The sequence below is a fragment of the Salmo salar genome, chromosome 12, assembly GCF_965601325.2.
Source record: "Salmo salar chromosome 12, fSalSal1, whole genome shotgun sequence".
NCBI lineage: Eukaryota > Metazoa > Chordata > Actinopteri > Salmoniformes > Salmonidae > Salmo > Salmo salar.
The window spans coordinates 48,256,341-48,280,886 of record NC_138302.1 but is presented as its reverse complement, the minus strand read 5'-3'; the positions used below and the strand labels follow the sequence as shown (position 1 = coordinate 48,280,886).

Here is a 24,546-nt window from a genome sequence, read left to right as displayed (position 1 = left end):
GCATCGGTTCACTACAGCTCCCATCTTAATCCATCCCTTTCCATCCCTTCAGTTCGTGGTGGAAGTCAACGCCTCGGACGTCAGAGTGGGTTCTGTCCTGTCCCAGCGTTCTGCCCAGGACCAAAAGCTGCATCCCTGTGCTTTCCTTTCCACCACTGAGAGTGGTGGAACACCACTGAGAGGAATTATGACGTGAGAAACCAAGAACAACTGACGGTGAAGATGGCGTTGGAGGAGTGGAGGCACTGGTTAGAGGGGGCGGAACATCCATTCTTAGTGTGGACTGATCATAAGAACCTGGAATATCTCCGCACTACCAAGCGCCTCAACTCTAGGAAAGCTCGATGGGCCCTGCTATTCACTTGGTTCAACTTTACCATCTTTTACTGCCCGGTGTCCAAGAATGTGAAGCCTGACACTCTCTCACACTTCCATAGCCCTGCTGCTATAGGCATAGCATTCCCAGCCGGATGTTTGTCCTGGACTCCGCCCATTCCCCGGTCCTGGAATGGGCTCATTCCTCCAGACCCTAGCCTTTGTACAACAACGTTTTTTGGTGGCCCACCATGGTTCATGACGTCTCTGCGTTTGTCGCTGCCTGCACTGTGTGTGCTCAGAAGAAGACTCCGCGGCAATCTCCGGCTGGCCTCCTGTCACGATTCCCACCGACGGTGGCGCCCCCTCCTGCTCGGGTGGCGCTCGGCGGTCGTCGTCACCGGCCTATTAGCTGCCACTGATTCCCTTTTTTGGTTTTCCCTTCCTTTTGGTTTTGTGCACCTGTGTTTAGTTTGGTTAATTAGCGGGGCTATTTATGTTAGCTGGTCCGCTTCCGTGTTGTGCGGGATTATTTCTAAAGTGACGGATCATGTTCGTGTCGGCGCTATTTTACGCCATGTGTATTTTCTCCATTGTGTTTTTGAGTATTTTGTTTAATGAGTGAGTGTACATTAAATACGCCACTACCCTGTGCTCGCTGCTTCCTGTGCCTCATTCCTTCACCACGACTGCCAATCCGTTACACCTCTTTCAACCACTCCCTGTTCCTCACCGCCCCTGGTCCAATATATCCCTGGACTTCGTCACTGGTCTCCCTCCATCAGATGGCAGCATCACTATCCTTACAGTGGTGGATAGGTTTTCCAAAGCCACCTATTTCATTCCCCTTCCCAAGTTACCCTCAGCCAAGGAGACGGCCAAGCTCATGGTGCAGCATGTCTTTCGGATCCATGGACTCCCGGTGGACATGGTCTCCAATCTCGGTCCTCAGTTCTCGTCCCGGTTCTGGAATGCGTTCTGCACCCTCATTGGGTCGTCGGCCAGCCTGTCCTCCAGTTTTCACCCCCAGTCTAACAGCCAGTCAGAGTGAGCCAATCAGGACCTGGAGACGGCTCTTCGTTGCCTCGTCTCCGCCAACCCCAACACCTGGAGCCAGCAACTTGTGTGGGTGGAATACGCCCGCAACACCCTTCCCTGCTCGGCCACTGGTCTCTCGCCCTTCAAGTGTTCCATGGGATATCAGCCCCCGCTCTTCCCTGAGCCATAGGAAGAGGTCAGCATACCCTCGGCCCAGACGTTTGTCCGCTACTGTCGCCGTACCTGGAAGAGAGCCCAGTCTGTTTTTCTCAAGACTACCTCCAGGTATTGGCGACAGGCGGACCGGCACCAGACCCTGCTCCCCGCTATTGTCTCATGCAGAGGGTATGTCTGTCCACTTAGGGATCAGCCCCTCTGGGTGGAGTCCCATAAACTTTACCCCCGTTTTATCGCCCTTTCCCCATCTCTAAGATTCTTAGCCCCTCTACTGTTCGTCTTCTGTTGCCCCGCACCCTCCGTATACATCCCACTTTTCATGTGTCTAGGATTAAACCTCTGTCTCACAGCCCTTTGTCTCCTGTTTCCAGTCTTCCCGGTTCTGACCATTCTGCCTGCCCTGATACTGAGCCTGCTTGCCGTTCTGTCCCTGATTGACGCTGCCTTGGATTACTGACCTCTGCCTGCCCTTGACCTGCCGTTTGCCTGCCCCTGTTTTGTAATACACATCTGAGATTCGAACTGTCTGCCTCCTGTGTCTGCATCTGGGTCTTATCCTGAGTCGTGTTAGTAATGTAACAAAATGTGGAAAAAGTCATGGGGTCTGAATACTTTCCGAAGGCTCTCTATATCTAACTGTGTGTGTTTGTGTCTAAACTTGCACATTTGTCTGTGTATGTGTGTGCGTGTGTGTTACTTGGAGAAAGGGGAGTGTGTGTGTGTGTGTGTGTGTGTGTGTGTGTGTGTGTGTGTGTGTGTGTGTGTGTGTGTGTGTGTGTGTGTGTGTGTACAGTTTGTTTGTGTTTGTGCAGTGCCTACAGCATATGTGTGTGTCTGTGCAGTGAGGGGCACAGAGAGCCAGCCAGCGAGGACCTGGGCCCAGATTCACAAAACCTTCTTAAGAAGAAATGTCTTCTTAACCGCCATTTTTCCTTAATTATAGACTTATGAAGAAAGTTAAGAAACGTTGCTATTCCTCAATAAATTTATTGGAAAATGTTCTTACATTTTTTCCCTGTTTCTTCCTTAGAAAAAAAGTGAATCTTGAAAATAATGTTTTAGGATTTGTTCTTGGAAATTTACTTAACCATATATTACAATATTCTAGAAGTGTTAAATAGCTAGCGTTAGCTTGTCAATTTGCAAAGAATAACTTAGCTAATGTTAATGTCGTTAGCTATGTTGGCTTATGTCGTTACGTGTTAGCTAGCTACCTAACTTACCAGTTGAGTAGTCCCTCAACCACCTTCTCCTCCAGCTGGTCCAAATGAATGGTCGATCCCCCCTGCTTCTGTCTCCTTCAACTCATTGCTTCTCTCATCCCCCTTCTTCTTAGCAGCTGACTTGATGTCAGACCACTTTTTTTTACAGCGTCACTGTCCCTTGCCATACCTCAGATGGCAGAGACAGACTCTGCCACTCTCGCCCATCCTCTCTTTTTGGTCTCTGCAGTGACCCCGCAGTTATTGAGTCTCCCCAACAGCAACCTTTTCCTGGCTGCTATTTCCTCAAACATCACTTCAAGCTCTTGTTGCTGAAATCTTTATTCCGCTTTCGTTGGTTATCCATTTTTGTTTTTGATATAGCTAGTCTGATGGCTATAATGTGTGAAAAATAACGTTTGTTTTTGTGTATAAAGGCTTTGCGACCCATCTAAAAAATGTATCTTCAAGACAAAGCAGATAAATAAATGTAATAAAATGAAATATCAACACTTTATTATAGTGGGTCAAATCCTATCATCCCTGTCACATAGGCTTATTTATTGGTTTCAAGCACGTCATTAATGTCAGTGCCGCATAAGTAGATATTTACGAAGTTCTTAGGAAAGATAGTTACGAAGTTCCTAAGAATACTATGAATTCCTAAGAACATTTTGAGGAATTTCACTTATGAACTATCTTATGAACCTCTTATTTTTTTTCCTTAAGAAACTTCTTAGGTTTTTTCGTAAGTATTGTTTTGTGAATCCGGCCTCTAGTGTCTTTCAGATTCTCTTAGAAGGGCTGTTTGTGGAGAGAGGCCAGAGTGTGAGAACACAGGCTGTTAGATCAAACCCTTGAGGGCAGAGAACAAACTTAATGTAGCTCTCTCATTTATGCTCTCCCACTCCTGATATCACACCACAACAGCCCCTCAAGCCCAACATTGCTGTTTTTACCTCCATAAAAGCACATAACTGTAGAGGCTGACAAAATGACATTCTGAGATGGAAGATCCTATATTGTATCAGAGCGCACCACACTGAACATTATTTTATGAAAGCACTATTTATTTTGTGATGCTAATGAAACAGTGCATACAAAATACGGTAGAGTAGGCTTTGACATTTTAAGGTTGAGACCTATTGGATTAAAATAAACCTAGGCCTGTGAAGAAAACATATCGAAATATGTCAACAGTGATTTCAATGAGTGTTCAGTGCCCTATTGTGATTCAGCTCTGAAATTACATGGGTTACATTCTATTACAGTCAGTCGGCAGCAGGGGTGTAGGAGTGACTCTGACATTGGATACAGACAAATCTTAATTTATAAATGAGCAAATCTACAAGGCTAAGGGGGAGTCTTACAGAGGGGCACTTACTATGGTACAGTCCAATCAGTCTTAGGGGCCATGGCAATTCATACTGTACTGAATATCAGTCTGAATGTTAACCTTATCACACGTGAGTTCCAAATATCTCTAACGGTCATCCCAGTGTGAGATTTTCTTATGCATGTGATGTTAGAATGTACTCACTGTTCCAAAATGTGATTGTTATGCAACAGGACAGTTAACCCGTGCTGCCCTCAAGCCAAGGCACACTGTCTGCTAATTATCTACAGGCTATACTTGTCAATTTCTAATTATTTTCAAACAACAGTTTGAATTGAGGTGTGGCCACCTCCTCATTAATTCACATAAGAAGTAGCCCATTTCATTGTTGCGGACAATTTATGACTTGAGGCTTTACTGAGCTGCACAAACTTCTCTCTTTGACGAGAGCCCAAGCACTTCCCCAGCGTTTCCCCAGATCATGTATGCAGACATTTGCGCATCTCTAGTCTGAACAAGCCTTGCAAAAACTTTTTCTCTCTGGCACAATTTCTGGCTGGAGCCCACATTGCCTTCATTGTTGTTTTCCTTACAAATAATAACATTGCATTCCTATCAAAGTAAGTGCCTTATTTTCTATATATCGTGTTGTCGTTTCTACTGTAGCATACCATATGTAGGTACAGTGAATTCGGAAAGTATTCAAACCCCTTCCCTTTTTCCACATTTTGTTATGTTACAGCATTATTCTAAAATGAATTAAATAAAACATCTCATCAATCTACACACAACACCCCAAAATACCAAGGGGAGTGAATACTTTTGCAACCATTGTATCTATCCTGTTGACTAGTCACTTTATCCCTACCTATCTGCCCCGACTCGGCACTGGTACCCCATGTATATAGCCAAGTTATCGTTACTCATTGTGTATTTACTGCTCGTGTAATACAGTAATTGTTAAAAAAAAAAATCCCTCTCTGCACCTGTTGTTTACAAAGCATGTTACAAATACAATTTTATTTTATCCGGCACAGTGCTTTTTCTCTCACTCACACACTGCCTCACTGCTGGTAACAACCAACCGAGAGTGAGAATGAAGCAGTCAGTGGAGGCGGGAGAAGTGACTCACGTTCTAGCAGCAGATGCCTTTTGAAAATAAATGTCCCTCAAGGAATACAGCGACTCGTTTTTCAAAATTATTCATTTATTTATTGGGGAGGACCATTTAACCTGCTTCTAACATTGGCGGGGGACATGTCCACCCCAGCTCCTATGCCATTGGTCAGAAGCATATCTTCAGGTTTTAATCATGTGTCTAATCTAATTCTGGGATGTGGTGAAACTCACCTTCATGAGATGAATTTGGAATAACTTGCACTCTGTGATTTTTTCGAGTCTTGTTTCTCTGTAACATAGACAGCCTATAGACAGAAACTAAAACAGGAAACGCCCATGCTCAGGTCTGTTCAACGCTGGTCCAACCAATCTGATTCCACGCTTCAAGATTGCTTCGATCACGTGGACTGGGATATGTTCCGGACAGTGTCGAACAACAACATTGATGTATACGCTGATTCGGTGAGCGAGTTTATTAGCAAGTACATCGATGATGTACCAACAGAGACTATTAAAACCTTCCCCAACCAGAAACCGTGGATTGATGGCAGCATTCGTGCAAAACTGATAGCGCGAACCACTGCTTTTAATCAGGGCAAGGCGACAGGAAACATGACCGAATGCAAACAGTGTAGCTATTCCCTCCGCAAGGCAATGAAACAAGCTACGCGTCAGTATAGAGACAAAGTAGAGTCGCAATTCAACGGCTCAGACATGAGAGGAATGTGGCAGGGTCTACAGTCAGTCATGGACTACAAAAAGAAAACCAGCCCCGTCGCCGACCCAGATGTCTTGCTCCCAGACAAACTGAACAACTTCTTCGCTCGCTTTGAGGACAATACAGTGCCACCGACACGGCCCACTAACAAAACCTGCGGACTCTCCTTCACCGCAGCCAACGTGAGTAAAACATTTAAACGTGTTAACCCTCACGAGGCTGCTGGCCCAGATGGCATCCATAGCCGCATCCTCAGAGCATGCGCAGACCAGCTGGCTGGTGTGTTTACGGACATATTCAATCAATCCCTATCCCAGTCTGCTGTTCCCACATGCTTCAAGAGGGCCACCATTATTCCTGTTCCCAAGAAAGCTAAGGTAACTGAGCTAAATGACTATCGCCCCATAGCACTCACTTCCGTCATCATGAAGTGCTTTGAGAGACTAGTCAAGGATCATATCACCTCCACCCTACCTGACACCCTAGACCCACTCCAATTTGCTTACCGCTCCAATAGGTCCACAGATGACGCAATCACACTGCACACTGCCCTAACCCATCTGGACAAGAGGAATACCTATGTAAGAATGCTGTTCATCGACTACAGCTCAGCATTTAACACCATAGTACCCTCCAAACTCGTCATTAAGCTCGAGACCCTGGGTCTCGACCCCGCCCTGTGCAACTGGGTCCTGGACTTTGATGGGGCGCCCCCAGGTGGTGAGGGTAGGAAACAACATCTCCACCCCGATGATACCAGCCCTCTCCTGTACTCCCTGTTCACCCATGACTGCGTGGCCATGCACGCCTCCAACTCAATCATCAAGTTTGCAGACGACACTACAGTGGTAGGCTTGATTACCAACAACGACGAGACGGCCTACAGGGAGGAGGTGAGGGCCCTCGGAGCATGGTGTCAGGAAAACAACCTCACACTCAACGTCAACAAAACAAAGGAGATGATCGTGGACTTCAGGAAACAGCAGAGGGAGCACCCCCCTATCCAAATCGACGGGACAGTAGTGGAGAAGGTGGAAAGTTTTATGTTCCTCGGCGTACACATCACGGACAAACTGAAATGGTCCACCAACACAGACAGCGTGGTGAAGAAGGCGCAACAGAGCCTCTTCAATCTCAGGAGGCTGAAGAAATTTGGCTTGTCACCAAAAACACTCACAAACCTTTACAGATGCATAATCAAGAGCATCCTGTCGGGCTGTATCACCGCCTGGTACGGCAACTGCTCCGCACAGAACCGCAAGGCTCTCCAGAGGGTAGTGAGGTCTGCACAACGCATCACCGGGGGCAAACTACCTGCCCTCCAAGACACCTACACCCCCCGATGTCACAGGAAGGCCAAAAAGATCATCAAGGACAACAACCACCCAAGCCACTGCCTGTTCACCCCGCTATCATCCAGAAGGCGAGGTCAGTACAGGTGCATCAAAGCTGGGACCGAGAGACTGAAAAACAGCTTCTATCTCAAGGCCATCAGACTGTTAAACAGCCATCACTAACATTGAGTGGCTGCTGCCAACATACTGACTCAAATCTCTAGCCACTTTAATCCTAAAAAATTGGATGTAATAAATGTAACACTAGACACTTTAAACAATGCCACTTTATATAATGTTTACATACCCTACATTACTCATCTCATTTGTATATACAGTACTCTATACCATCTACTGCATCTTGCCTATGCCGCACGGCCATCATCATCCATATATTTATATGTACATATTCTTATTCATTCCTTTACACTTGTGTGTATAAGGTAGTTGTTGTGAAATTGTTAGATTACTTGTTAGATATTACTGCATGGTCGGAACTAGAAGCACAAGCATTTCGCTACACTCGCATTAACATCTGCTAGCCATGTGTATGTGACCAATAACATTTGATTTGATTTATAAATTAAGTCTGGTTAGTTAAAGACTGAACCATTCACTGTACTCAAACCTTATTGATCGAATCAATGAAAACAATCTTATGATAAACAAAGTTTATTATACAGTTTCCATTAGGTTCATGGATTTGAGTGTTACTATATGGCAATGCTACATAATAAGTAAAATATATATTCATGGTATACTTAAGCAATAAGGCACGAGGGGTGTGGTATATGCCCAATATACCACGGCTAAGGGCTGTTCTTAAGCAGGACGCAACGCGGAGTGCCTGGATACAGCCCTTAGCCGTGGTATATTGGCCATATACCACAAACCCCCGAGGCGCCTTATTGCTATTATAAACTGGTTATGTCCGTAACTAGAGCAGTAAAATCTATGTTTTGTCATACCTGATATACCACGGCTGTCAGACAAACTGCATTCAGGGCTCGAACCACCCAGTTTTTATAATAAGGTTCAAAACATGCCGGCAAGCATTGATTCCAAAAGATGGAGTATTTTAGTAAAAAAAACAAAAACAATAATGGCTGAAATCATAGAGTCAACATTTTGTCAGAGTGAATGGTCGGGGGGAAGGAAAATAATAATAACTTGTACACTGCAAATTGACCACTACTAAGCCCAAAAAGACGTATTTCAAAATAACAATAATTTCATAGCTTGATTACATTGAGACACGATCACATGCCTCTTTTTTTATTTGTAGAAATACAGATTATATATTTTTTTCTGAATTCTTCGTCTTTTTTCCCCAAAAAACTTAACTTGGTGTGCCAAGAAAAACAAAAACAACATTTGGGGGTTGCTTGCTTGCTTACAGCATGTCACAAAATCCCTGTGACTGTGAAATTGATACTTTCAGTAAAATAAAATTAATATATCCTGTAAACACATATATGCTGTAAGTACGATAAGTGCCCCCCCCCCAAAAAAAAAAAATGTAAGCTTGCAGGGGTTGCTAAATGCAAGTGCCATGAAGTATCGCTCTGTCTGTAGTCCTTTTAAGAACTTTGTCTTTCTAATACTTGTTTGTTTCTGGTTTGCTCCAAATAACTACGTTTAAGCATGCTGTGCGCTAACAGTGATGAGTAATACCTTGAGTGAGACAACATTCAAAAATACATTCAGAAGCATATTTTGTGTTCAGAATAGCTCTTAACCTTTCAAATGTGGCCTGTAACAAAGGTTGCGGGAAAAAAACATAAAATACATCCAAGTCATTTGAGAAGTATACTCTGGAAAATAACTTAATATAAACAAGCAAGCAAGGCAGCGTAGATGTGAAAATATGTAAGAAACATTTTTGCGGAGATGATAGTTGTTGAAAATGTTGTTGATAGTTGTTGAAAATGTGTATTCTCCCTTGCAGTAAATTGTGTTGCCAGTTGAACCTAGGAAATATAATTGTTTTGGGTCTTCTGGGTCTTTTCATTTAGAATGACAGGAGTAAAGATATGTCACCAGGACAATTACAAGACAGTTGCTGAAAAGATCATTTTATCTCATGCAAGTCTGCATTTTAAAGGGTTTGAAGGTAGCTCTCTATTTGATGATTCATTTAATAATTTTTGGAGTAATTTAACAATACTTTTGAATCTCTGGATGAACCTATTTAGATCCAGTTGCATAATGTATCAGTTCAATCATTGTGTATCCACAATACAAAGTGTGAATAAAAAATGTCTGCTGTCAGTAATTCATATCTTTGCCATCAATATTTGTCTAAATATTCTGATCGGCACTGGAGAAAATGGAGGGAAAACAGCAGCAAAAATATTGGCAGTGCGAACGGAAGTTTGACTAAAATAATCATAAAGTCAAAGCAAAACATTACACATACATTCTTAAATGTTTTTGCCTTGGAAAGGATAATAACGTAACATCACACAATTAATTTAAAAAAATGAATGGATAAAGGGGCTTTTCAAAGGATAAACAGTTTGTTAAATGCTCCCATTTGGCTTAAATCAAACATCATTTCAAAGCCTGTGAGTAAGGCTTTTGCAAAAAAGTATGAAATGTTAATTAAATAGCATGCCTGAAAATGTTGTTAACATTTTTATCACCATGAAATGATATTATATACTTTCATAAAAATGTGATGCAATCAACAAAATATCAAAGCGTTCATCTAACTATAGCTGTTGCAATTTTATGTTAGTGAATTCTGATAATGTTTCCAGTTGTGTCATATTATGGATGTAGTTGGCAAATAGTGCATTTGAATACTATTTGGCAAACAGCTGCAAGGTGTTTGTACTTGCACAAGCAGCTTGTTTTCCAAAAATGTCACACATTTATCTTACAGCAAATGAATAAACAAATAAATATAATTACAATTATGTGATCTAAAAAAAATCAATAAAATACATCTTTACAGATCATAAAGACAAAACAAAATGTCCCAATACTGGTTGTACTCCAACCTCTTGCCAAAGAAAGCATCTTTGTGGATATCACAAATATAATATCGTGGGCATCGAATAGAATATGTACAATCTCTATAGTGAGTAGTGTAATGTGAACGTCATCAGTGCGTTTGTGCCTTGTGCACATTTATGCAATGAAGCCTTAAAGGGTTGTGTACAACAATTACTACTAAAATAGTGTACATAGAACTGGTTATCACATGTCTCTATATCCAATAGGGTTTATGGACACGAGCCATAATATTGACTATAATATTACACTCCTTTGAAATAAATATATTTAGCTGATGAACCATAAAGCAAAACATGTCATCTGTTATCCACTGTAAATAACTAAGTCATTTGGGATGTAAATACAATACATGACATGTTAGATGAAATTGGGAATCTCTTATGCCACAAAAACAATCAAATGCAACAAAAGAATATGGGTGTCATAGTTTTGAACAAATTCAAGTGCGTTCTTTAAATCTGTAACAATCTCAATGATAATATAAGGTTGGCAATTAATATGCATTCCGTTCCCGAGTAAAAGATCAAAACAATCATTGACAAGCTTAACCTTGAGTTAATGAGTGTGCGAATGCATTAGAACAAATGTGTGTACTTTAAGTGTGGTCCCGTGTGGCTCAGTTGGTAGAGCATGGTGTTTGCAACACCAGGGTTGTGGGTTTGATTCCCACGGGGGACCAGTACGGGGAAAAAAATGTATGAAATGTATGCATTCACTACTGTAAGTTGCTCTGGATAAGAGCGTCTGCTAAATGACTAAAATGTAAGTCAAGTTGCAGCAAACATTCCCAGCATGAAAAACTACAGGTGTTTTCTCAGCAAAACTGTTGGAGCGTGGTCTGATAACCTTTTTTCTCACTCTGCACTGCAGTCATTCAAGAGGAGCCAGGTTATTCGGTTCTCACAAGTACCATTGGTGGTAATACCTAGCATATTGGGCATTCAACTCTGAACTCCAAGGCAGAGTAACCATTTATATGAGCAGTTCCAGTTTTGGCCTACTTGGATCCTGACCACCCTCTGCCCTCGTAAGCGCCTTCCCCGTTGGCAGAGTGGGGCGAGGGGGCACAGAGGTCTGAGTCAGTGTCGGATTCACCTTCTGCGATGTAGGGCCTTACTTTGGCGCAGCGGGCTACAACACTGAAGTAGCTGTTGTTCAGGAAGTCCAGATTTTCCTTGGACTGGGAGATGCTGAAGCCGCTGAACGAGCGCTCCAGTTCCTCGTGGTCCACCGAGGGGATAGAGATGGACGTGTCGCTGTCTGCCTTGCCCTCTCTATCCCCCTCACCACTGCCACCACCGCTGTTGCGGTGGGACCCCCGATTGCTCCCACTGTGGCCTCCAGATGAGCGCTCATGGGCCGGTGGAGGAGGGATGCGGACCAGGGAGGGATCCCCTACGGGGGAGGGGGAGTTGTCCTGGCTGCGCTGGTGTACCTCGCTGACGGGGTGCTGCTGCCAGGAGGTGGAGGGGGGGCAGTGGCCCCCTAGGCCAGAGCAAGCTGGTGGGGGGTCGAAGTTCTTCTGTCCTGCCGAGCTGTTGGAGCGGATGATTTTGGTGATGGAGCCACTCTTCTCCATGTGGTCCACGGGGCTGTGGTAAGGCGGTGCCGGGTCGGGCTCTTTGGACCCAAAGTAGGCGTCAGTCTCCGACTGGGGGATGCCCATGCGCTGGATGTAGATGTTCACCAAGAAGTCCAGCTTTCTTTCCATTGACATGACCTGCCCAGAAGGAAAGACACCATGACGTGGTGGAGAATTGGAAAGCCCAAGGGACAGACATGGACACAGTCAATACTGCCATTAATTGCTAAATGGTATACCTTACCTTTTTCTCCACTTTCCCCAAATGCCCCATCATGCTTGGGTCCTCCTCAACCCCCCCGTCAGTGGTTCCTTTGGGACGGTCTTTATCTGTGATTGGAGTACCTCGACCAACAATTTGGTCAACTCTACCGATTCAAAACACAAAACAGGCAATGTCTAGAATAAAGCCAATAGAGTTGAATAAAACCTGTTTAAAATTGACACAGCCGGCACAGCAGGAAACATTTTTTTTTTTAAATCAACCTTCAAAAGTTATGTCCACAATTGTAAAGAAAAAGGATGTATATAACCCCAGACTTTCTCTGATCCTATTGCAAGAGGTAGATGAGTGCAGGCTTAGAGAGGAGAGCACCACACACTCAGGTATAGCTCTCACCTGCCTAGCGCTGAGCACAATGGGAGTGGGATGGGCACATGCATGGGATGGCATACGGAGAGATGGAGGAGGAAGACCGGGGGCCTTACAGGGTGCAGGGTTAGGGGCATCTTTTCTTTCAACTACTCATCATTGCCATTCATTGGCTCTCCCAGCAAGACAATACAGCAATACATGACTTTACGTTTGTATGCCTACTTAAAGCTGTTATAAGAATGACATAATACCTGTCTTAAGTGGGTATTACAGCTTCTAACAAAGGACGTAACACCCTATGAAGTTGCCAGGGATGGTAATATAGTTGCCACAGATGGTCTGCTTTATAACATTGTTATGCCAGTTGTCAGAAGTGTAAAGCAAGTTGTCACAATCAGTCATGACAAGGGTTCTATGACTGCTATGACAAAGGTTCTGTACGCGTTCTGAAAGTAAAGTGTGAATCGAATGTTTACACTTCAAGGGAAGATTGCTTCAAGTAAAGTGTCACTGAAAAATTGCTTGGACATATTGGATCAGCTATACTTATTGCCCCAAAGCACAGCCTGGTCTCAGACTAGAAGTAACATAGCAAATGTAAATCCGGGATACTCAAATATGACTAGATTCAGGAAACTAGGCGAATGTCGCAAGTCATGACATAACAGGAGAGTCGTTTGAACGTAAAAACAATATATATTTTTTTATCAAAATGTGTTTTTCTTGGCAAAAATGCGAACTTTCATGTGCCTTAATAACAAACTCGTATGCCATCTGTAAATATGAATACAATTGTTAAATTACAATCCTTGTTGGTTAAGCCACAGAAAAAGTTAGCAACCTTCCCACTAGCCATGATTGGCTCGAGATAATGAGTGGGCTGGACATGTCGAGAGAGGAGTTCGGATTGGTCTCCCATAGAAGCTCGTCAGTCTGTGTTGGTAATTCTGTTGAACGCAGCTTTTTTTTTAAATGTATTGTGTGCAGCTGCATAAGTGTGGCTCTCCACTTTCTGGAGGATCACATTTTGAAATCAGTGGAATTCGAGTATGATAGCGAAAGAGATGGAGGAAACACCTGTCTCCAGATTTCATCTTCAAAGTAAGGGCAACCGTGGCATGGCATTCCTGACAGGGAGACGCATCCATGCACAATGATGTATACAGTTAAGATAGTCTAGCGTTTTCTAATTTTGACAGAAAGGGGTTTCATTTTAAGCTAACATTAGCTGGCTGGCTCCCTAGCTGATGTTATTATTCGTTTCCCAGAGCCGTTTGCTCTTCTAGTTAGAGCCTAATGTTAGCTAGCTAACATTGAATATGGTTGGTTAGCTCCCAGCACTGTGGCATTGTTGGCACTGTTCATTGTTGTTTGACTAGCTAACGTTAGCTGGCTGGCTCGTTAGCTAACATTATGTGTGTGAACTTACACTTTGTTTACCTAACTAGGTACAATGTTTACCTAGCTAGCAAGCTATATGTCTTACGCTAAAGTGTACTGTTAGCTAGCTGGCTCCCTAGCTGACATTCTTTTCCCAGATCCGTGTGCTGTTCTAGTTAGAGCCTAATGTTAGCTAGCTAACATTGAACATGGTTGGTTAGCTCCCAGCACTGTTGCATTGTTGGCACTGTTTATTGTTTAACTAGATAACGTTGGCTGGCTGGCTCGTTAGCTGACGTTACGTGACGTGTGTACAATACCCGCTGAATATGGCCGGTGTCAGTAAACGTCTGCAAAAAAGTGTAATTAAATTGTTGCCAGCAGAGCTAGTTAGGTTGTTTTCATGTTATCCAGAGGTTGTCACGGTTGTTGTAAGGCAACGATTACCACAGCGTTTGTTGAGTTCAACATATTTATTTAAAGTGAAAACTTCTTTAACAAAAACAATAAACAAGCAACACAACGTGACTACGTGGTGACACAAGCACCAATACCAACAATATCCCACAAACACAGGTGGGAAAAATGGCTACCTAAATATGATCTCCAATTAGAGGCAACGATTACCAGCTTTCTCTAATTAGGAACCATACAAAACACCAACATAGAAATATTGAACTAGAACACCCCCTAGTCACGCCCTGACCTACTACACCTTACAGAACCAAGGGCTCTCTATGGTCTGGGCGTGACAGTACCCCCCCAAAGGTGCGGACTCCGGCCGCAAAACCTGAAACCGGGGGGGGGGGGGGGGTGACTAGTGTCAGTGGCGGCTCCGGTGCAGGTCGTAGCCCCCGCCCAGACCCCGGATCCGGTCCTGGCGCCGGGCTGAACACCGTGCCTGGACTTGGCATCGGCGCAGAGAAAGGCTCCGGCCTTGGAGCGGTACTGGATGCCGTGCCTGGACCGGGCACCGACGCAGAGGAGGGCTCCTGCCATGGAGCTGGGTTGGACGCCGTGCCTGGACTGCGCACCGGCGCAGAGGAAGGCTCCGGCCATGGAGCTGGATTTGCCGCCATGCCTGGACTGCGCACCGGCACAGAGGAAGGCTCCGGCCTTGAAGCAGTACTGGATGCCGTGCCTGGACCGGGCACCGGCACAGAGGAGGGCTCCAGCCATGGAGCTGGGTTGGACATCGTGCCTGGACCGGGCACCGTCGCAAAGGAAGGCTCCAGCCATGGAGCTGGGTTGGCTGCCGTGCCTGGACTGGGCACCGGCGCAGAGGAAGGCTTCGGCCTTGGAGCGGTACTGGACGCCGTGCCTGGATTGGGCACCGGCGCAGAGGAAGGCTCCTGCCATGGAGCGGGACTGGACGCCGTGCCTGGACTGGGCACCGGCGCAGAGGAAGGCTCCGGCCATGGAGCGGAACTGGACGCCGTGCCTGGACTGGGCACCGGCGCAGAGGAAGGCTCCGGCCATGAAGCTGGGTTGGACGTCGTGCCTGGACTGGGCATCGGCGCAGAGGAAGGCTCTGGCCATGGAGCTGGGTTGGCTGCCATGCCTGGACTGGGCACCGGCGCAGAGGAAGGCTCCGGCCTTGGAGCGGTACTGGACGCCGTGCCTGGACTGGGCACCGGCGCAGAGGAAGGCTCCTGCCATGGAGCAGGACTGGACGCCGTGCCTGGACGCCGTGCCTGGACTGGGCACCGGCGTAGAGGAAGGCTCCGGCCATGGAGCGGAACTGGACGCCATGCCTGGACTGGGCACCGGCGCAGAGGAAGGCTCCAGCCTTGGAACGGGACTGGAAGCCGTGCCTGGACTGGGCATCGGCGCAGAGGAAGGCTCCGGCCATGGAGCTGGGTTGGCTGCCGTGCCTGGACTGGGCACCGGCGCAGAGGAAGGCTCCGGCCTTGGAGAAGTACTGGACGCCGTGCCTGGACTGGGCACCGGCGCAGAGGAAGGCTCCTGCCATGGAGCGGGACTGGACGCCGTGCCGGGACTGGGCACCGGCGCAGAGGAAGGCTCCGGCCATGGAGCGGAACTGGACGCCGTGCCTGGACTGGGCACTGGCGCAGAAGAAGGCTCTGGCCATGGCAACGGCGCAGGAAGGTCAGGCCCGTGGACCGTCACTGGAGGCTCCGGACCGTTGACCGTCACTGGAAGCTCCGGGCCGTTGACCGTCACTGGAAGCTCCGGGCCGTTGACCGTCACTGGAAGCTCCGGGCAATTGACCGTCACTGGAAGCTCCGAGCCGTTGACCGTCACTGGAAGCTCTGGGCCATTGACCGTCACTGGAAGCTCCGGACCGTTGACCGTCACTGGAAGCTCCGGGCCGTTGACCGTCACTGGAAGCTCCGGGCCGTTGACGTCACTGGAAGCTCCGGGCCGTTGACCGTCACTGGAAGCTCCGGCCGTTGACCGTCACTGGAAGCTCCGGACTGTGGACCATCACTGGAAGCTCTGGACTGTGAACCGTCACTGGAAGCTCTGGACTGTAAACCATCGCTGGAGGTTCCGGGCTGTAGAGGCACACTGGAGGCCTAGTGCGGGGAGCAGGCACAGGACGTACCGGGCTGGGGAAGCGCACTGGAGGCCTGGTGCATGGAGCCGGCACAGGTGGCACCGGACTGTTGACACGCACTTCAGGAATGGTGCGGGGAGCTGGCACAGGACGTACCAGACTGGGGAGACGCACTGGAGGCCTGGTGCGTGCAGCCGGCACAGGTGGCACCGGACTGTTGGCACACACTTCAGGAAGGGTGCAGGGAGCTTGCACAGGACTCACCAGACTGCTGACAGGCTCTTCAGGTCGAATGCCGTGCAGAACACCTACATAACATTTCTCTCCTCTCTCCCAACCTCTCCATCGCCTCCCTGACGGTCTCTGGCTCTTTAGGGCGAGTGCGGGGAGCTGGCACAGATGGCACCGGACTGGTGTCACACTCTTCAGCACGCCTGCGCTGCAGCATACTTCTAGCCAAAACCTCTCTCCGGTATCCCTCATTGAACTCCTCCAGAGACTCCCATTCAGGCTCTGGCACTCTTTGCTGCTCAACCATCTGCCCCATGTGCCCCCCCCCCCCCCCCAAAAAAAAAACAATCTTGTGGTTTCTGTGGCTCGCGGTCCCCGGCGTCGTCGCTGTCCTTCCTGCATCCTCTGAAACTCCCGCCAAGGAAGGGTCTCGTGTCCTCCCATGATCTCCCATGTCCAAAACTCCTTCACCTCATGAACACGCTGCTTGGTCCTTGTGTGGTGGGATATTCTGTCACGGTTGTTGTAAGAGACGGACCAAGGCACAGCGTTTGTTGAGTTCCACATATTTATTTAAAGTGAAAACTTCTTTAACCAAAACAATAAACAAGCAACACAATACAAGCACCAATACCAACAATATCCCACAAACACAGGTGGGAAAAATGGCTACCTAAATATGATCCCCAATTAGAGGCAACGATTACCAGCTGCCTCTAATTGGGAACCATACAAAACACCAACATAGAAATATTGAACTAGAACAACCCCTAGTAATGCCCTGACCTACTACACCATAGAAAACCAAGGGCTCTCTATGGTCAGGGCGTGACAGAGGTAAACAAATCATCGGCCAGAGCATCAAGTGTGCGCTTCGAGAGCGAAACGAGATGGGTGGGTTCTAAAACTTAGGGTGAGGGTGTGAACGATGCTTAATGGGTGTAGACAAAGAAGAGTTCTTCACTAGATAGCAAAACAGGCAATTTTCTCAAAAGTGAGTTTACAAGTTTCAAAGCAGAATTACTTTCCCGTTGTTCCTCAAATGCAGTGTTTGATATACCATTTTGTAGCTCTGAGTCTCTACTTTTATATAATGTCAAAAACATAATTTCAAATTTTGCTACATAAGACCGAATCCAGGTGGTATGGTATGGTTACATAAGACAGAAGGTTACTTAAGGCAAAAACGGGTTGGTCAGGTTGGATAGGTGGGCGGATATCGCAATCGTCTTGCAACCCTAAGGTTGCGTGTTTGAATCTCACCACAGACAACTTTACCATTTACCATTTTAGCAACTTTTCAACTACTTAAAACTTCTTATGGCTCAAATCCCGTTAACGGGATCGATTTGACAACATCCGGTGAAATGGCAGAGCGCCAAATTCAAAAAAAATTATTACAAATATTGAACTTTCATACATTCACAAGTGCAATACACCAAATTAATGCTGAACTTCTTGTTTATCTAGCCACAGTGTCAGATTTCAAAAAGGCTTTATGGCAAAAGCAAACAATGCTATTATGTGAGGACAGCACCCCATCAAACAACATAAGACAATCATATTTCATCCCGCCAGGCGCGACACAAAACTCAGAAATAACGATATAATTAATGCCTTACCTTTGACGAGCTTCTTCTGTTGGCACTCCAATATGTCCCATAAACATCACAAATGGTCCTTTTGTTCGATTAATTCCGTCGTTATATATCCAAAATGTTCATTTATTTGTTTGATCCAGAAAAACACCGGTTCCAACTCGCGCAACATGACTACAAAATATCTCAAGTTACCTGTAATCTTTGTCCAAACATTTCAAACAACTTTCCTAATACAACTTTAGGTATTTTTTTAACGTAAATAATCTATAAAATTTAAGATGGGATAAACTGTGTTCAATACCGGAGGAAAACAAAGTGGAGAGTGCTTTTCAGGTCACGCGCCTCTATCAAAGAGTACACTTCCCTCGAGCCTCATTCTGAACAGGGCTACTTCTTCATTACACAAAGGAAAAACATCAACCAATTTCTAAAGACTGTTGACATCCAGTGGAAGCGATAGGAACTGCAGGCAACTGCCTTAGAATTATGGATTCTCAATGAAAACGCATTGACAAATTGAAAAGAAAAACCATTGACAAAAAAGAATCCTGGATGGTTTGTCCTCGGGGTTTCGTCTGCCAAATAAGTTCTGTTATACTCACAGACATCATTCAAACAGTTCTCGAAACCTTAGAGTGTTTTCTATCCAAATCTACCAATTATATGCATATCCTAGCTTCTGGGCCTGAATAGCAGGCAGTAAACTTTGGGCACACTTTTCATCCGGACGTGAAAATAGCGCCCTCAAGCCATAAGAAGTTAATACATTTGGAACCTCCTGGAATGTTTGCCATTTCCCTCTAACGAGATGGAAATTGTGAGAAAATTGGAAAACATGAAAAACATGGCAGGATAATAAAAAGGAGGTGCGTGTATGATTAGCAAACTTTTTTGATGGCCTATTTACTCTGGTGGGCTGTTGGGTGTTTGCCAATGAGGGGTAGGCCTCAAGTTCTATTCTCTGCTATGATATGTACTGTGCTGAGATTTGCTTGGCAGCTCCTGACGCTGATGGTTTGTAAATGTGACCGACCGCCTTGATTCGGTCTTATGTAGCAAAATTTGAAATTGTGTTTTTTACGTTGGATAAAAGCAGAGACACAGAGCTACAAAATGGTATATCATACACTGCATTATTTGTATTTATTCTTTACCCCTTTTTCTCCCCAATTTCATGGTATCTAATTGGAAGGTACAGTCTTGTCTCATCACTGCAACTTCCATATGGACTCGGGCGAGGCGAAGTTCGAGAGCCGTGCGTCCTCCGAAACACAACCCAACCAAGCCACACTGCTTCTTGACACAATACCCACTTAAGCCGGAAGCCAGCCGCACCAATGTGTCGGAGGAAACACCTGGCGACCATGTCAGCGTGCACTGCGCCCGGCCCGCCACAGGAGTTGCTAGTGCGCGATGGGACAAGGACATCCCTGCTGGCCAAACCCTCCCCTAATCCAGACGACGCTGGGCCAATTGTGCGCCGCCCCATGGATCTCCCGGTCGCGGCCAGCTGCGACAGAGCCTGGACTCGAACCCATAATCTCTGGTGCCACAGCTAGCACTACGATGCAGGAGGCCCTACTTAATACTTTTTAGATACTTTGCAACTATTTACATTTGAGCTAACCCTTCCCCTTAGCCTAACCTTAACCCTTTTAGCTAAACCTAATCTTAACCCTTGAACCTAACTCCTAACTACTAAACTTAACCCTAACCTCTAGCCTAGCTAACATTAGACAGGTAGCTAATGTTAGCATTAGCCACCTAGCTAATGTAGCTACAACAAATTGGAATTGGTAACATGTAAGTTTGCAACTTCGTAACATGATGTACATTTAGCAAATTCGTAACACATAAAACAAATGGTAATTTGCAACATATCATACGAATTGGATGATGCACATCCACAGCTTAATACATACCGTACAAACGTAACATATCATACTAAACGGAGTGTTACGGATTTACATACAGAATAATACTAAATGCTCTGAGACCAGTTTGTAAAGCACCATGAACCTTATAAAAACCATCCATAACATCTATGCAAGATTGAAAACTGGCTGAGGCCTACTTATAAGAGGGTTGGCACTGAACTAGACATTTTAAACATCTGAATAAGTGAGTAATATCCTAGAAAAAAAATATTCACAGAACGGCTCCTTGGTCAGGCAAAACATGCTTACCAAGATTAAGCGGCCAAGATTAGAAAACTATGCAACTTCTAAAATGTAGATTGTGCATCATGTGGCATGCTTCAATACACTTCATGCCAACATGCATCCAAAACCAAAGAATTTACTGTATTGTTCATAGGTGCCTCACAGGTCATAGGCTGTAAATGAATTTCGCTATCTTTACATATAAGCCCTTCACATTGTCAATGTGTTGCAGGCAATATCAATTAATCAAATGTATTTATAAAGACATTTTTACATCTGCAGCGCAAACCCTTTTTTGTTCGGCTACATGACTTCACTACTTACCTATGAGCTTCGCTTCTCCTATGTCCTACCGGAGCATTTAGCATATTCTTAACTATTGGATAAACCATGTTAGTCTTCTTTTACTTTAATTCTACTTTCTATTAATTCTCTAGTACGATTGTAGCAGTATAGTGCAAGGAAAATAAGAATTATACGTGTTCGATACACCGAGTGCACAAAACATTAGGAACATCTGCTCTTTCTATGACAGACTGACCAGATGAATCCAGGTGAAAGCTATGATCCCTTATTGATGTCACTTGTTAAATCCACTTCAAATCAGTGTAGATGAAGGGGAGGAGACAGGTTAAAAAATGATTGTTAAGTCTTGAGACAATTGAGACATGGATTGTGTATGTGTGCCATTCAGAGGGTAAATGGGCAAGACAAAAGATTTAAGTGCCTTTGAACATGGTATGCTAGTAGTTGCCAGGAGCACCGGTTTGAGTGTGTCAAGAACTGCAATGCTGCTGGGTTTTTCAAACTCAACAGTTTCCCGTGTGTATCAAGAATGGTCCACCACCCAAAGGACATCCAGCCAACTTAACACAACTGTGGGAAACATTGGAGTCAACATCGGCTTTCTACACCTTGTATAGTTCATGCCCCGACAAATTGGGCTGTTCTGGAGGTAAAAGCAGGTGCAACTCAATATTAGGAAAGTGTTCCTAATGTTTTGTACACTCAGTGTATGTGTATACACATGTGTATAAAGCTGATCAGCACTCAAAGGGCGTCAAAGAGACTTTGAATCACTGAGTTTGAGTAATTATTTGCTGAGAATAACTGAATAATTGCTGCAAGATGTTTTCTACTTTGATCAAGTCACTGCATCACATTGCGATATAGACACCGCTAGTCACACGTGTCACAGTAGGCCGAGCCAAAAAAAGGTTTCTCGCTGCTTGTCAAGAGAATAGATAATGAACTAAGGGATAAGCTCTTGATGAGAGAGATAGTCTGGTGAGGCCTAACCTAGGAGAGTTTTTTGGTGACTCTTTGGGTCCATCAGTTGAATACTTCTTATGGCGGGGAGTTGAGGGTCCAGGGGGACCAACAATCATATCTATCCTGGCAAAGTGAATAGAGAAGACACCAGCACAATGCAGGATGACGGCGCAACAAGGACCAGTCCGACAGGCACACATCAAATGAACGAAACCAAAACAACAGAACCAGGAGACAAAAGACAAGGACAAATAAGTGAAAATATATTCCAAACATATTTGCCAATAGTAAAACAGCAAATCGCTGTTTTCATTTGGTAAATTAATCAGCCACTGAACTGTAGCTGTATGATATGACAGTGAAGCCATCATTTTAAGAAAGTGAGGAGATTTGAAAGTATTTTTTCTTCTTCTTCTAAGTAGGAATATATTTACATATATGTGGTACCATTTGTAAACTCACAACATATATTGTACTTATTTGACAACAACGCCCCTGAGATGAGACTGAATGCTCAAGATATCGCCTTGTGTTATCCATGGTGGACAGACACTTACTATTGTTGTGTAATGCGTATAGACGTTGAATTCAGATTCAATGCGTTCTGACCTTTGGGGGAACAAAACTCACAACTCCATAATTGCAACAACAAAACAATGGCTGGGTTCACTTGGTAAGAACAACCTCATGGAAAATGAGCTTGGTCATAGGTGGGTTGTGTTTCTGGAAATTGGACCCTTTATGGTCTCTTAACATCATAAAATATGCATGGAGCAGGTCAGGCCAAATGCTAATTGGCTTGATAAGAGTTGTATTAACATGCATACAGGACAGTTAGAAAGAAACAGACTACATCAACGTTTCATTGAAATAACCACTTATCGTCACTGAATCCGTATTGTGAGTTGATCTTTTCTTGTAATTATTTGAGGTACAGTAGCCTATACAGTGATGTGGGTGGGACTCGGGAATATCATGAATTATCAATCATCCAATGATTCCAGCCAACAGGGGCTGTTGTTTGCTCACGGCATTAACAACATGCTATTTGGTTTAGGAATATTTGATTGACAGACTATCATAACATCGTCAACAATAGGTTTAAGGAATTGAATTTAGCTATGAATTGTGTGACAGCAAAGCATTTAGGTTGTTATTATAAAAGAGAATGTGTTCTCAGTAACTTACCTGGTTAAGTAAAAGTAACAATATTTTATTTGGCCACTGATTTTTTTTAATTTATTGTTGGACATAAAAGACTGTAAAAACAACAGAAAATCAGCTCCAAGTGATTTCATTTTGGAAATCTGTTTCAAAGTATTCCCACGCATCATAGAGAGATACAGTATATGTGATTGTCTACACATTTGTTGTAATTACACTACTGTTCAAAAGATTGGGGTCAATTAGAAATGACCTTGTTTTTTAAAGAAAAGCCATTTTTTTGTCCATTAAAATTACATCAAATTGATCAGAAATACAGTGTAGACATTGTTCATGTCCTAAAAGAATATTGTAGCTGGAAACAGCAGATTCTTTATGGAATATCTATATAGGCGTACAGAGGCCCATTTTCAGCAACCATCACTCATGTTCCAATGGCACGCTGTGTTAGCTAATCCAAGTTTATCATTTTAAAAGGCAAACTGATCATTAGAAAACCCTTTTGCAATTATGTTAGCACAGCTGAAAACTGTGCTGGCCTTCTTTAGACTAGTTGAGTATCTGGAGCATCAGCATTTGTGGGTTCGATTACAGGCTCAAAATGGTCAGAAACAAAGAACTTTCTTCCAAAACTCATCAGTCTATTCTTGTTCTGAGAAATGAAGGCTATTCCATGCGATAAATTGCCAAGAAACTGAAGATCTCGTAGAACACTGTGCACTACTCCCTTCACAGAACAGCGCAAAACTGGCTCTAACCAGAATAGAAAGAGGAGTGGGAGGCCCTGGTGCACAACTGAGCAAGAGGACAAGTACATTAGAGTGTCTAGTTTGAGAAACAAACGCTGCACATGTCCTAAACTGTCAGCTTCCTTAAATAGTTCCCGCAAAACACCAGTCTCAACGTCAACAGTGAAGAGGCGACTCCGGGATGCTGGCCTTTGGGATGCTGATCATGGTCTCTGATTATTCTGACACTGTCTTTAAGGCCCTCGATTAGATCAATGCAATCAGTGATCGATATAGAGGGGGACTGGAGGGCCTTCATGGTAAAATCACTGATATCACATAACTTCGCAAATTCTTCAACATCCTTTCTCAAAAAAAATTTAACAGTGAGCTTTGTTTGGACATTTAGCTAACTAGCTAACGGTGAGTAGCCTACACAGTGTAGCCTAGCCTACACAGCGATAGCTACTGTTTACTGCATATTGTATCAGTGCGAAGTGAACCCACCCATTATTTTGAAATTGAGAAGATGATATTTTTTTAACAACTTCCTTTTACTGTTTTTTCCAGGTAAATAATCAAGCATAATTCAAATTCAATACATAGCCCTAAATTAAATAGATTTTATGTACAGCACTAGATTTTATATAAGAAGCCCTTGAGTGTCCTGAAAGGCATCTGCCAAATACAATTTATTATTATTATTGTCAATACATATCCCTTTCGTTTTCCCACCCCTATCCCACTGCTATGCATGTTTAGGCCAGTGCTTGACTTGGACTGAAATAGGTGCCAGTACCGTTTATATACTGCTCAAAAAAATAAAGGGAACACTTAAACAACACATCCTAGATCTGAATGAAAGAAATAATCTTATTAAATACTTTTTTTCTTTACATAGCTGAATGTGCTGACAACAAAATCACACAAAAAGAATCAATGGAAATCCAATTTATCAACCCATGGAGGTCTGGATTTAGAGTCACACTCAAAATTAAAGTGGAAAACCACACTACAGGCTGATACAACTTTGATGTAATGTCCTTAAAA

General features: G+C 44.4%; 1 protein-coding gene across 1 annotated transcript in view; it reads right to left on the bottom strand.

Annotated features, from left to right (window-relative positions):
* Positions 1-8,478: 8,478 nt before the first annotated feature.
* The window catches only part of LOC106565271 (potassium voltage-gated channel subfamily KQT member 2), a 109,945-nt gene continuing 93,877 nt past the window's right edge, over positions 8,479-24,546 (bottom strand). Inside the window, exons 15-17 of the mRNA XM_014132186.3 lie at positions 21,632-21,727; positions 12,087-12,210; positions 8,479-11,980 (exon numbers count right to left, since the gene is read on the bottom strand). Of these exons, the coding sequence (XP_013987661.1) occupies positions 11,258-11,980; positions 12,087-12,210; positions 21,632-21,727 (943 nt within the window). The 3' untranslated portion in view covers positions 8,479-11,257. The remainder of the gene's footprint in view (positions 11,981-12,086; positions 12,211-21,631; positions 21,728-24,546) is intronic.